The 12938-nt window shown below is 49.0% G+C and overlaps 2 protein-coding genes and 1 long non-coding RNA gene across 7 annotated transcripts in view; 2 read left to right on the top strand and 1 right to left on the bottom strand.

The window, feature by feature from the left end:
* The window catches only part of DEGS2 (delta 4-desaturase, sphingolipid 2), a 74785-nt gene extending 70521 nt beyond the window's left edge, over positions 1-4264 (bottom strand). For 2 of the 5 annotated variants that reach the window (XM_073800052.1, XM_073800055.1), the window contains exon 1: positions 3944-4084. The gene's annotated coding sequence lies outside the window, so the exon portion shown is untranslated. Of the gene's footprint in view, positions 1-3943 lie in introns of all 5 variants that reach the window. The other 3 variants (XM_073800051.1, XM_073800053.1, XM_073800050.1) reach the window with 2 other exon arrangements.
* A 271-nt stretch (positions 4265-4535) lies between these two features.
* YY1 (YY1 transcription factor) overlaps positions 4536-12938 on the top strand; it is a 30420-nt gene continuing 22017 nt past the window's right edge. Inside the window, exon 1 of the mRNA XM_033850617.2 lies at positions 4536-5361. Within this exon, the coding sequence (XP_033706508.1) occupies positions 4689-5361 (673 nt within the window). The 5' untranslated portion in view covers positions 4536-4688. The remainder of the gene's footprint in view (positions 5362-12938) is intronic.
* On the top strand, positions 5369-11660 carry LOC141277925 (uncharacterized). The gene is made up of 2 exons (XR_012329835.1): positions 5369-6692; positions 7123-11660. It is a non-coding gene; the product is annotated as an uncharacterized lncRNA (long non-coding RNA).

The raw sequence follows: 12938 nt of genomic DNA, 5'->3' as shown, positions 1-12938 counted from the left end.
AGGCTGCGTGTCCAGCCCACTCTCACTGAGCTCCAGCACTGACCTGCCTCACACACCGATGCAGGAGTGGCTCGGCTTCCTGTATTTCTGCGCTGCAGTAAGTATGCCGTGAAGCAAGGTACCGCGGATTGAGACAGAACTTGCCATTCATTCTGTTCAATCACACGGGTGACATTCATTTGGATGGGCAGGTGGCAGGAGCAACTGCAGTACAAAGAAGCTGATTTAGCTTCTACTTTGGAGGGGCACACAACGAGCGAAGTAGAGAAAAACAAGGCGAATTTATCACTAGAGATTTCAACTTTCCTTAGACTTATGGGCAATAACCAGATTCATCTACTGTACTAAACCACTTAGCCTCAGAAAAAGAGTCTAAGACCCTATAAAAGCGAAGGACATAAAACGTTGCAGAAATGGTGCTAGCTTTACAGACTTGTATGGTTAAGGTATTTCACCACAATTTAAGCTCCAAATCTAATGTATGCATTGATTTGGGGGGAAGGGAGGAGTATCCCCTGAATAGCCCAGGTTTCAAAAATTCCACAATCAAGAAATAGTTTAGATGATTAGGAAAATGTGTACACACCTATGGTCAATTAACTTGTATTGATCTAAACCAGGGGTAACTAATTTAGATGCAGAAACACAAATTTTCATCCTGATTTTTCTACATGTTTTATAGGAAACTCGGCATGGATCTGGAACAGGGTCCGACCAGCAAATGTAAAAAGACTTCTAGCCTAACAAAAGGCAAAGCTCTAGCTGCAGCCCCATCACTACGCTGCAATGTGACCTTCAGCAGCTCCTCTCTCAGCTGGTTTCCTTAACTGCAAAATAGAGACTGGGCTAATATTCTCCATACAGTAACCGATGCACAGCACCAACTACCTGCTAGAAGTAACTCCAAAAGAACTAGACATTAGAACTAACCAAAAAGCAATTTCATGAGACAGCCAAACTAGTTTGCAGTAAGGGAAATTACTTAGCATGAGTTCACTGCCTGAATCGTTTCCGATCTGTTAGAAATAAAAATAAGGTAGAATCAGATTTCATCGCTAGCCTCCCTATAATTAATAAATGAGAAGATACTCTGAAAAAAGGAGAGAAAGAGATACTGGGTGTCTCTCAATTCACATCCTTTATTCTTCCACCCACTCCCACCCTCTCCCCTCCTCTCCACGCATGTCCCTTCCTAAACCACATGGTCTTAAAGCTGAGTTGGAAATTTAATGGAGGTTTCCGGAAAGGAACCATTAGGAATGAGGGAGGAGAGAAGCCATCCAAAGAGCTGTGGGTAACAGTCCACACCTTTGTCCTGTGCTGTCCTGTCAAGGGACACACTCCTTGCAGGATATGTGTCACGTCTCCTCAGCCATTAGTGAGCTGTGACTTCTCAAAGATTCTAGAAACTTTACACAATTCAGGATTCTTCCAACCTTCTACTTTCTTCTATAGTTGTTGACATTCATTTCCACGGTGGACTGGAAGTCGTTGGAGCTTTTTTTTTTCTTCTTTTTTTGCGGTACGTGGGCCTCTCACTGTTGTGGCCTCTCCCGTTGCGGAACAACAGGCTCCGGACGCGCAGGCTCAGCGGCCATGGCTCACGGGCGCAGCCGCTTCGCGGCATGTGGGATCTTCCCGGACCGGGGCACGAACCCGTGTCCCCTGCATCGGCAGGCGGACTCTCAACCACTGCGCCACCAGGGAAGCCCTCGTTGGAGCTTTTGAGACACCTAAAATGGCCGAGCACTTTCACACAGAAGTCCTCTCTGTCATGGTGCCTTCATTTTTTGATGAACCAACCAACCAACCATCATTCCATGTACAAGGCATTAGGCTGTAGACGGACCCAGCCGTGGTCTTTGCCCTCAGTTGGAAGGATGAAAGCACGCAAACATGGCTGTAAAATACCCAGTTTAATTAAGTGGGGTCAGTCAATTTTCTTGCTGCCAAGACAAAAGGACTCTAGAAGTTCCGAGGGAAGGTTCATTGGCCCAGTCTACTCTGCCCAAACAGAACAGGATAAAAGCAGTGAAATTATCCCTACCTTTAGAGGCCCATGGCTCTGGAACTGCACTTTAACCTGTCCTTTTAAATGGATTTTCACCTTTAGCAGCAAACGCAAGCAAGCTAGAGCAAATACAGCACCGTGTCTTTGCATGCCTATTCATAAGGTACTCCACAGCTAAAGAACACAAGACGAGAATCTCTCCCACCATGGAAAACTCAAGACCTATCTAACAGGTCACCTGCTCTGGGGCAATTTTTAAAAGCTCTTCATGCAGCAGGTGAATAGCTGGACCGTCTCAGTGCTTTCTCCCACCTACTACCCTTCCTGACAGATAAACCCTTTTCAGCTTTCTCCACTTGACTGTGAAGTCTGTAGACCTATGACTCAGGAGCTAGGCTGCCTAACTGGGTACTTCCCCCATTTCTCTTGTATCTATGGGGAAGCATCAACTACTTGCAAAGACATCCTCCCATCAATTACTAGAGAGTGGGGAAAGTGAAATTAATTAAGCCACACAAAAATTCTCCCACAATTCGTTTTCATTTGTGAAATATTTATGCAGAATTTATAAGCTACGAAGCCAGAAATGACTTATTTCAACAGACTTGACTTTGTCAAACTGTGTGGGTGTAGCACTCCAATGGGAATTACTCAGAATTTAAAACTCAAAGAGACAATGATCTAATTTTTCACTCCCTATACCAACATCCTCAAATATCAAGTCCAATGCCGTTGAAAAATAAGCACGGACTAAACGAGATTGACAAAGTCACTTTTTAATCAGAACACACAAACCTCTTTCTCTAAAGGTTCTCAAGAAAGACACTTGCTTGCTTTAATAAGTTGGATCTAAGATTAATGTATATATTACAGTTCAGAATAATCACAGTGTTCACCTGCAAGTACACTGTTCCAAAAGACAAGGCTAAACGTTGTGAATATACACGTTTGAGAAATGCACTCAGCCGTTAAATTGGCCAAACGGGTACAACAAAGACACACCTTCCCAGCTTCTCACTTTCACATGATTTTCTTTCTTAAAAACCAGTTTTTATTTCCGTTGCTTCAAACTCAAAGTCAGGTCGACCAAAACAATGAATAAGGGCAAAACCACTTCACCGCAGCTATTCAGGAAGGGTTAATTGCTGCTAATTCGTGCCAGAAAAAATATAGGCTCTGCTGCAGGTATTAAGGAGAACAGTGCGGGAAAATTGTGGAATTTTCAACGAGGAAACAAATGCAAAGCCTGGTGGGCATTAGGAGGAGCGTCTATGCAAGTGAGAAAAAGGTGAAGACGGTGGTCGAGGGAAACAATGATTGGCTGGAGAGCGAAGAAAGGGAAGCTCAGAAGGAAATTTTCGAAAGCCACAGAAAGCCAAGCTACCGGACCAGCGGCCGGGACCCTGCTGTTCTTAAGACCTATGGGGAAGCAGGCACCCAACGGCTTCGTCTCAGGTTTCCGCGGGTCACAAAAGGATAACGGACATCCTCCCAACGGTGGACCTGGGGGCTCCGCGCGCCGCTTCCGCCCGCCCCGCCCCGCGTGCAGCCCACCTGCGCTCAGCCCCGGACCCAGCGGGGACGGGGCGCTCGCGGCGATATGTGCCGACCCGCGGCCGCCGGCGGACGTTTCCCTCCGCTGCCCGCCCGCCCACCCTCCTTTGTTCGCCTGGCCCTCCTCCCTCACTCGGCCGCCATCGCCCGCCCGAAGCTAGGCGTCAAGAGCGAGCGCCGCCCGACATGAAAAAGGAGGCACAAGCGTTTCTCGTCAAAGCAGACTTTATTGGGGCGCCGGGACCGCCCCGCGCGCGCCGCCCGCTCCCCCTCGCGGCCCCCGGGCCGCCCACCGGCCGGGACCCTGCGCTCGGCCGGCCCCGCCCTGCCCCGCAGGCCCCCTCCCCCGCGGCGCCGGGGGCCGCGCGGACGGCTCACCGGCTCCAAGGCGGCGGCTGCAGCGTCGACGCCCCGCTCCCGAGTGCGGCCCGGGCCCGGGGCGGCGGGCTCCGCAGCTGTGGCACCGCGAAGGGCGGGGGCCGCGCGACTCGCGGCGGCGGCGGTGGCGGCGGCGCGCTGACGTCACGCGCAGCGGCCAGCCAGCGCGCGCGGAGGCCGTCCCGGCGGCCCCAATCCGGGAGGAGCCCGGGTTGAGTGGGCTGGGCCGCGGCGGCGAACGGGCAGATCGATTGGCAGAGGAGGAGGAGCGAGAGGGCGAGCAGGCAAGTAGGAGCGAGGCGGGGCGGGCCGAGGCTGCACGGAAGTCTCGCGAGGCCGAGCTTGAGCGGAGTGTGGCGGCGGCGGCGGCGGCGAGATCTGGGCTCGGGGTGAGGAGTTGGTATTTGTGTGGAAGGAGGCGGAGGCGCAGGAGGAAGGGGAAAGCGGAGCGCCAGCCCGGAGGGCGGGAGGAGGCGCGGCCAAAGCGGGCGGCCGAGGCGCGGCGGGGCGCCGGGGCGAGCAGCGGCCGAGCGAGCGCGGGGCGCACCGAGGCGAGGAGGCGGGGAAGCCCGCCGCCGCCGCCGCCGCGCCCGCCCCTTCCCCCCGCCGCCCGCCCCCTCTCCCCCCGCCCGCCCGCCGCCTTCCTCCCTCTGCCTTCCTTCCCCACGGCCGGCTGCCTCCTCGCCCGCCTGCCCGCAGCCCCGGAGCTGAGGCCGCCGCGGCCGTGGCGGCCGAGCCCTCAGTCATGGCCTCGGGCGACACCCTCTACATCGCCACGGACGGCTCGGAGATGCCGGCCGAGATCGTGGAGCTGCACGAGATCGAGGTGGAGACCATCCCGGTGGAGACCATCGAGACCACGGTGGTGGGCGAGGAGGAGGAGGAGGACGACGACGACGAGGACGGCGGCGGCGGCGACCACGGCGGCGGGGGCGGCCACGGGCACGCGGGCGGCCACCACCACCACCACCACCACCATCACCACCCGCCCATGATCGCGCTGCAGCCGCTCGTCACCGACGACCCGACCCAGGTGCACCACCACCAGGAGGTGATCCTGGTGCAGACGCGCGAGGAGGTGGTGGGCGGCGACGACTCGGACGGGCTGCGCGCCGAGGACGGCTTCGAGGACCAGATCCTCATCCCGGTGCCCGCGCCTGCCGGCGGCGACGACGACTACATTGAGCAGACGCTGGTCACCGTGGCGGCGGCGGGCAAGAGCGGCGGCGGCGGCTCGTCGTCGTCGGGCGGCGGCCGCGTCAAGAAGGGCGGCGGCAAGAAGAGCGGCAAGAAGGGCTACCTCGGCGGCGGGGCCGGGGCGGCGGGCGGCGCGGACGCGGGCAACAAGAAGTGGGAGCAGAAGCAGGTGCAGATCAAGACCCTGGAGGGCGAGTTCTCGGTCACCATGTGGTCCTCAGGTGAGCGCCGGCGCGCGCCGGCCCCCGGGATGTTTTTGTTTTGAAGGGAAGCCATGTTTTATGTGTGTGATGGGCGCCGCCATCTTCTTCGCGGGGCAAGTATGGCGGCCCCAAAAGATGGCGGGCCGCGGCGGGGGCGGCGGGCGGCGGCGCGGCGAAGATGGCGGCGGAGGCGCGGCGCCGCCCGCTAGGCCGCAATGGCGTAGTTTGCTCGGGCGGGGCGGGGCGGGGCGGGGCGTGCTCGGCCAACAGCCGGCCCAGGGCCCGTTGTTCGCGGCCCCCGGCCGGCCGGCCGCGAGGCCGTCTCCCCGCGAGGCCCGGGGGTGCGGGAGGGCGTTGGCGGGGCTGCGCGGCCTGGACCTCGCGCCCGGGCTGGGCCGCCGCCTTTCCCCGGCCTTCCTCTGGGGGGCGTCGCTGTCCCGGCTCCGCCCCCGCCCCTACCCGGAGCCTCAACTGATCCCGGGAGGCGCCTTCCGAGGGGGGCGGGGGCGCCCGCCCGGCCCTCCTCTCGCCCGCCCCGCGTGCAGGCCGGATCCTGCCCGCGGCCGCGCTAGCCTTGCCCGCCTCGGCGGGGCGGGACTTGGGCGGCACGTCGAGCTCGCGTGTGTGCGGGCTCGGCGTCGGCGGGGCCTGTCACCGCGCTGCGGCGAGGGCCTTGCCTCTGCTCCCCCCGCGGCGCCTAGCGAGAGGGGCCGCGGGTTTTTGCAGATTGTTCTCAGTCCTGGGCGTTTGGGGGAGTTTTCTTTCCCTTCTTAAGTATTTGGCTCTTTGCAGGAAGGCTGGTTAGTTACACAGCTAGGAACGTTTGCCACTAAATTGATCAAATCGAGTAAAGCTGCCAGATGCTTTTTACTTGACAGAAAACTCCTTATTTTTCCCGTGAAAAGAAGGATTCTGGAAAGGGTCTTTCTACTGTTTTAGTACTGCTTTGAAGGAGGGCCAGAAAAAATATCTGGGGCAGAAAAGCCTTATCTGCATATGTAAATTTTCTTGTTTTTAACTTCGTAACTGGTGTTTTCAAGTCTTTATCCTATTATTTTATCCACAGGCTATCTTGTTAAATTGTTGGAATAGTAAATAGACTGAGAATAATCCTACCATAACTAGTTAACCTAGTACCTGTGATAATTAGATTTAAGTGGTAGAATCCTTTACGCCATAGTTACTCCAGCGCTGTCTTAATAAATTCTCACAGTTGGATGGAGCCTCAAAATGCGGTGAACGTTGAGTATTGAAGCGTTGTTAACATTCTCAGGAACGAATGAAATAGGCGAAAAGTCTGGACTGAGAAGCTGGTCTGGTTGTATCGTATCTATCTACCCCAGGCGGAGGTAACTAAAGCTGGATGGATCTGTGACTCAGGACTGAGCGAAGGAGCGGAGGTTCTGTCAAAATGTAATAGCAAGTGCTAACAGCGCTGCTGTTCTGGATTTCGGAGGGCCTGGTAGAACTGTCAGTACTTTGAGTTTAGCGGGGGCTATAGGTTTCAATGAAACATATATTTGAGTACTTAAAAGGTTATCAAAAGATCCTTTCTGTATGCATTCTGGTAGCGCAGAATGATTGCACAGTGATCATGTTGGAACTAAAAGCCATGTTTTCCCATTATTAATCGGAATGGAATAAGAGAGGGGGTGTTGGTTATTGATGAGTTTGCTGAATTCGGGATATCGTTTGAAATTTTTTAATTTTTTAATTTTTTATTTTTTTTGCGGTACGCGGGTCTCTTACTGTTGTGGCCTCTCCCGTTGCGGAGCACAGGCTCCGGACGCGCAGGCTCAGCGGCCATGGCTCACGGGCCCAGCCGCTCCGCGGCATGTGGGATCTTCCCGGACCGGGGCACGAACCCGTGTCCCCTGCATCGGCAGGCGGACTCTCAACCACTGCGCCACCAGGGAAGCCCAGGGTATTTTATATATTCTGCATTTGATCTTATCAAATTGTTAATCTACTTTTCCATACTCAGAAAACTTGGTGATGTAGGCTTTACTTGAAGTGGTACATATCAGGTTAGCTTAAAAGTCATTATTTTCTCTGTGCAGGTGGTTGCTGCAGGGTTGTACAGTTTAGGGGTATTGTAATGTCCATTTCTTTAAATTGTTACCTTGGCATGTATGGTTGGTATCTTTTGAATGGAACAGCAGAAAGGGAATCTAGTAGTTCTGTAGTAGAGTAGTTATAGATCTGAAAGAGTGCCTAGAGATCCGCTTTTTTTCTTTTCTTTTTATTGACATAATTCCCACGTGCACAGTTCGGTGGTTTTTAGTGTATTCACCAGTTTGTGCAATCATCACCACTATCTAATTCCAGAACATTTTTATCATCCCAGAAAGAAACCCCATAACTGTTATTCCCCACCCCCACCCCCAGCCCTTGGCAACCACTATCTCACTTTTTCACCGGATTTGCCTATTCTGGACATTTCGTTTGCATGGAATCATATAATATGTTGCCTTTTGTGTCTGGCTTAGTCTGTTTTCAAGATTTCATCCAAGTTGTAGAATGTGCTTCATTCCTTTTTACGGCTGAGTAATACGCCATTGTAGAGAGAAAACAGCAGGAGCTGCTTATTTTTGCAGATGAGAAAAGTAAGGTCTAGTTAAGGCTGAATATGTTTTAATATTTAATCACGGTTTAACTGTGTTTTGAATAGTTTTAATCCTTTGCTTTAAGGCTCGTGTTTGTTTTTGCTTTTTTTCCCTGGCATGTAATTAATGAACATTTCATTGTTGCCAGATTTAGGGCATAGTATTATGTATTTTTTTTCCCCTAGATGTTCATCACTATAGTTTGGGAGCGACATCCTCTTTTGTAGAACTTACTAAAAACTAAACCACTTAACTAAATCACTGGGTCGAGTAGGAAAGCTAAGAATAAGAGCTGAGTATTTAAAACATTTAGTTTTGAGAGAACCCTAAGAAGCCTTTCAAATCTTGAGGTTTCAGGTAGTTAGAATTCGTGATCTTCACTGTAGGTTGTTGGTATTTTAACTATCTTCGGTTAGACCAAATATAGAAGTGCTTTGTGCTAGATCGAGTAAAACGTCTCAGAGCAGAAAGCCATTGACATCAGAATCAGCAAATTGAAAGAAAGTCAAAAAGTATTAAATTTTTTCTCACTTTCATATATTCAGAAGGTTCAGGTTTGCCAAAAATTACTAATCCTGACCATTCCATTCACTATTTTTTCCTTTTTTACCATGCTCTTTAACACTAAGGAGAGATGCCATAAATGTAAATTCCCGTGGAGCCAAGCCCAAGAAACCCTCCAAAGTAATCATGTCAACCCCATGACCTACATAGGGCAGCCTAAGTCTTAGAGCCCAATGCCTAACCTGGTAGCTCTGGAAGCCTGGCTTACTGATAAGCCTCGGTGCTGTCAGATTGCATCTCCCGGTTATTAACCCTCCCTCCCCACCACCCCCAGTCAACAGCTGTCTCCCCCAGTAGGAAAAGAAAAATCCGTGTCGGAAGAGGCCCCAGCTCCTGACCTACCTACAACTAGCATTTTAGGCTTTTGGAAGAGAATGAATAATAATTTTTTAAAGTATGCCAGACTCCTGGGTTGATATTTACAAAAAGGTTTTCTATTTGTTTTGATGCCTGCTTTAGTAAGATCAGTTTTATTTATTTATTTATTTATCTAAAAAATTATTTTGGCTGCGTTGGGTCTTCGTTGCTGCGCGCAGGCTTTCTCTAGTTGCAGTGAGCGCGGGCTTCTCATTGTGGTGGCTTCTCATTGCGGAGCACGGGCTCTAGGCGCTCGGGCTTCAGTAGTTGTGGCACGCGGGCTCAGTAGTTGTGGCGCACGGGCCTAGTTGCTCCACGGCATGTGGGATCTTCCCTGACCTGGGATTGAACCTATGTCCCCTGCATTGGCAGGCAGATTCTAAACCACTGCGCCACCGGGGAAGCCCGATCAGTTGGTTTTGAGGCTGGGAAATTCAGGGCCCACAACAGGTTATTAGCAAAAACAATTATCAAGAACGAACATTTCCTAAGATCTACATTCTTTTGTCATCTCATGACCTTCTCTTTCTAGGTGACCAATTTATAAACTGCTCTCACTACTTCCCATGGGAAGAGTGAATAAAAGTGAAAACTTTTTATAATTTTTAAATCTGAACATTTACCAGTGAGTTGTGTCCTATCGTATTATTGGATAAACACGCAAACATTGTATTTTCAAAATTTGGCATCAGAAACACTACCTGGATGTTGAAGAAAACATTCATGTCATTACTGTTAGCAGACTATTAGGAAGATGTGGGCAGGTCTTGGAAGTTAGTCGACTCTGTTGTGTAAGGTTGTGCCTTCCTATTTATGGTGGACTTCACAGGTCAGGAGAGGAGCCATTTTCTAGTCCTAGGTGTCTTGTGTTAGTAGGTCCCATTCTGTTTAACTTTATGATTAATTATCAGTAACAGCAAGCCCAGTGGTTTCTGGGAATCTTATAGTAGCAGCATCAGATTTCCCTTTAGAGGGCACTGACCAGAGGTCTGACCTTGGCATATCTTAACTTCTGACCTTGGGATCTTTGTAAAATGACTTGTTTGAGTAGGAGGACCCCAAAAGGCATTTTTCATTTCCTTTACAGCAAAGAAATTCTACTCCTTTATGAATTCTTATGTGACAAAAGGAAGCAGTAAACTCAATTTCTTAAAGAAAACTACCCAATTTTAACATGATCTGGTGAGATAATAGGAACTCTCTTGAGTAAAATTCATAGTAACTATTCAGTTACTTTAGTCTTACAGTGTGGTTTCAGATATGAATAAACATTAATGTAAATGGTTGTGATGGGCTCTTTTCTTTCTTGTGTAAGTTATTCCCCTCAAATACAAGAACTGAGGGGCAGGGAAAGAGGCACTGTTGTGCTGGAGGCTGTTCTGTGGTGTCTGGACCCTGTCTCCTCTCCTAGGAGAGCCATAAACTTCAGGTAGAATTTCTAGCGTCTCACAGTATCACACTCTTAAAAACACTCCAAAGTGTCTTTCTCCTTTTACAGTTCTCAACTCTGCCCCCTTCTTTCCCCTTTTTGTCTTCTAGATTTTAAGCACCCCAAAAAAATAGAAGCTGCTGCCATGACTCCAAATTGAGAGTTGGTTTTTAATTTTTTATTTTGTTGATAACTCACTTGTAATTTGCAGTAATACATATGGTTATTGTACTAACTACTGTTTTATAGATTCTTGACAAGGATTGAATACAAACTGCTGGATTTTACTTCTGGGGATCTGACTGGATCACACACACACTATTCCTTTCTGAATTAGATTCTAAGGCTTAAATTATGTGAATTCACTCCCTTGCATAAAAATCCCTCAAGCACAACAGTGAGGATATACTTGATACCACTGAACTGTAAATTTAAAAATGGTTATCAGAATGGTAAATTTTATGTTTTATATCTGCACACACACACACATCATCATCATCACCATCATCCCAGAGACATATCATTGCATTCAGTAGAATCCAGGCTTCTCATAAGCCACCAGCCACACGTGATGTGGCCTTGCTTCCTCCCTGACTTCCTTCCTTGTCCCTATGCTCCCATTATGCTCCAGCCTTCCCGGCCTTCTTTGGGTTTCTTGAACTTGTTTCTTTGGACTTATTCTTACCTCTGCTTCCAATGCTCTGACCTCAGATGTTCACCTTCTTAGTGCCATCTGTTTTTCAAGTCTCAGCTCTAAGAGGCCTACACTTTCATCCTTTCAAATTAGCACCCCCCTCGCCATCGTTCTCTCTCAACCCTGTTTTTCTTTGTAGCACCGTCTGAAATTGTCTTGCTTTTATCTTCTAACTTGCTGCTTGTCTGTCTACTTCCTCTAGAGTATAAGTCCTGGGCTGTAACCCTGCAGCCTTACGATGGTACAAGGCACATAGAAGATTCTCAGTAAATAACTTAGTGAATGAGTGCATGGAATTGTGCTATAAGGCAGAATCCTAGTCTAGAGTCCAAAATACCACTCTTACCTGTTACTACTTTCAGAAAAGGAGTAGTGAGTGTGGGGGAGAGGGTGGAGAAGCATTCCTTTTTTAGAAAAAGCATGGACTTTAGTCAGTTCTAGATTCAAATCCTGGATCTACCACTTTGCCTCTTTAGATACACTACTTGGCATTTCTCCCCTGCCCCGGCCGCGCCATGCAGCATGTGGGATCTTAGTTCCCCGACCAGAGGTCGAACCCTCACCCCCTGCATTGGAAGCGTGGAGTCTTAACCACTGGACCACCAGGGAAGTCCCACTACTTGGCATTTCTGAGGCTTGATTTCTTCAACCAAAAACTTGAGGTTAATACCATAAAAGTTTTGTTTGAATTGAGGAATGTGACAGTTGCTGGCATGAAACAGGTACTCAGTAAATGATAGTATCCTTTCCTAAGGTCTCTGTTAGTGGGGAAAAGTGGAAACAGCCTATGTCTGATTTTTGTCTGTTGCTTAACAATGAATCTCAAGTATTAGCTCCCCCCCATTTCGGTGAAGGTTTGGCTTCATGGCGGTGGTGAGTATATAATGTCATTTTGGTCAAAAGTTACCTAGAATGGTCAGACCAAAGTTAATGGCCTAAGATGGAAGGTGTGGAGAAACAAAATCTAGCCAACCCACAAATAAATAAATAGGGAAGTAGGTAAAAAAATATGTAAATTGGTGAAAATCAGGATCACAGAAAAAAAGGAAGCATTAGGGTCAACCCTAATGAGCTTCCTGGCAATCAAGATAAACAAGGAAATTATACTACTGTTAGCTGATTCTAAGATAGAAAAGCTTCTAAGGGAATCAAACTTTTCTTAGGACTGAATTCTAAAATAAACTGTTTTCTATATAAGGGGCCCACTGAGTGATAGCAATGCACAGATTCCAGCTAGTATAGTGTCAGATTTCATGTAGTGTCTTGGAGCAGCCAAAAGACTTAAATGTAGCCTAATTGAAGGTGATTCTTTACTTGGCTTACTACAGTTTTTAAAAGTTCAACATTCTTTAAAAACCATAAGCATAGGACCTACTCTTCCCCTTAGGCCCAGGAGGGAGGGCAAAGTGGAATAAAGGTTTTTTGTTTGTTTATTTTTTGGAATAAAGGTGTTTTTGCACACCTCTTTTCCAGACACCATGGTTCCCATTTAATGTGTTACCTTGTTTCAGCCTTATATATGATAGGTGGTCTACTCTTTAATAAGTAAGGAGACCAAAGAAGGGTCAGTGATAGCAATGAGAGGCCTCTTGAAGGAAAGAGATCTTGATCTGGGCTTTGGAAAGCCCAGGTGGGGGATGAGAGGTGGGCAGGAAGGGAAGGAGCGTTGTGTTTATTCACATACCTTTTATCAGACATTGAATAACATTGCAAGCAAACCAGTTTGGTGGGAGCATGGAGGGCATGTGAAGCTCCACTTATGAACCTGTTTTCTAGGCCTGTAGAGTGCTCCCAGCCTTTACATTTAGTTCAGTTCCTTAGTCATTTCTTTTTGACTGTAAATGTTTTGAGTCTCTTTGCTTTGCCTCTCAAATGACTGAGAGCTTTGGTAACTTAGAAACTGAATAGCTAAGAGACAGGGACTTATTTATGTACCTTTTTAACC

The sequence above is a fragment of the Tursiops truncatus genome, chromosome 2 (assembly GCF_011762595.2).
Source record: "Tursiops truncatus isolate mTurTru1 chromosome 2, mTurTru1.mat.Y, whole genome shotgun sequence".
Lineage (NCBI taxonomy): Eukaryota > Metazoa > Chordata > Mammalia > Artiodactyla > Delphinidae > Tursiops > Tursiops truncatus.
Note: the sequence above shows the minus strand (reverse complement) of the source record. Positions and strands in the feature narration are given on the sequence as shown.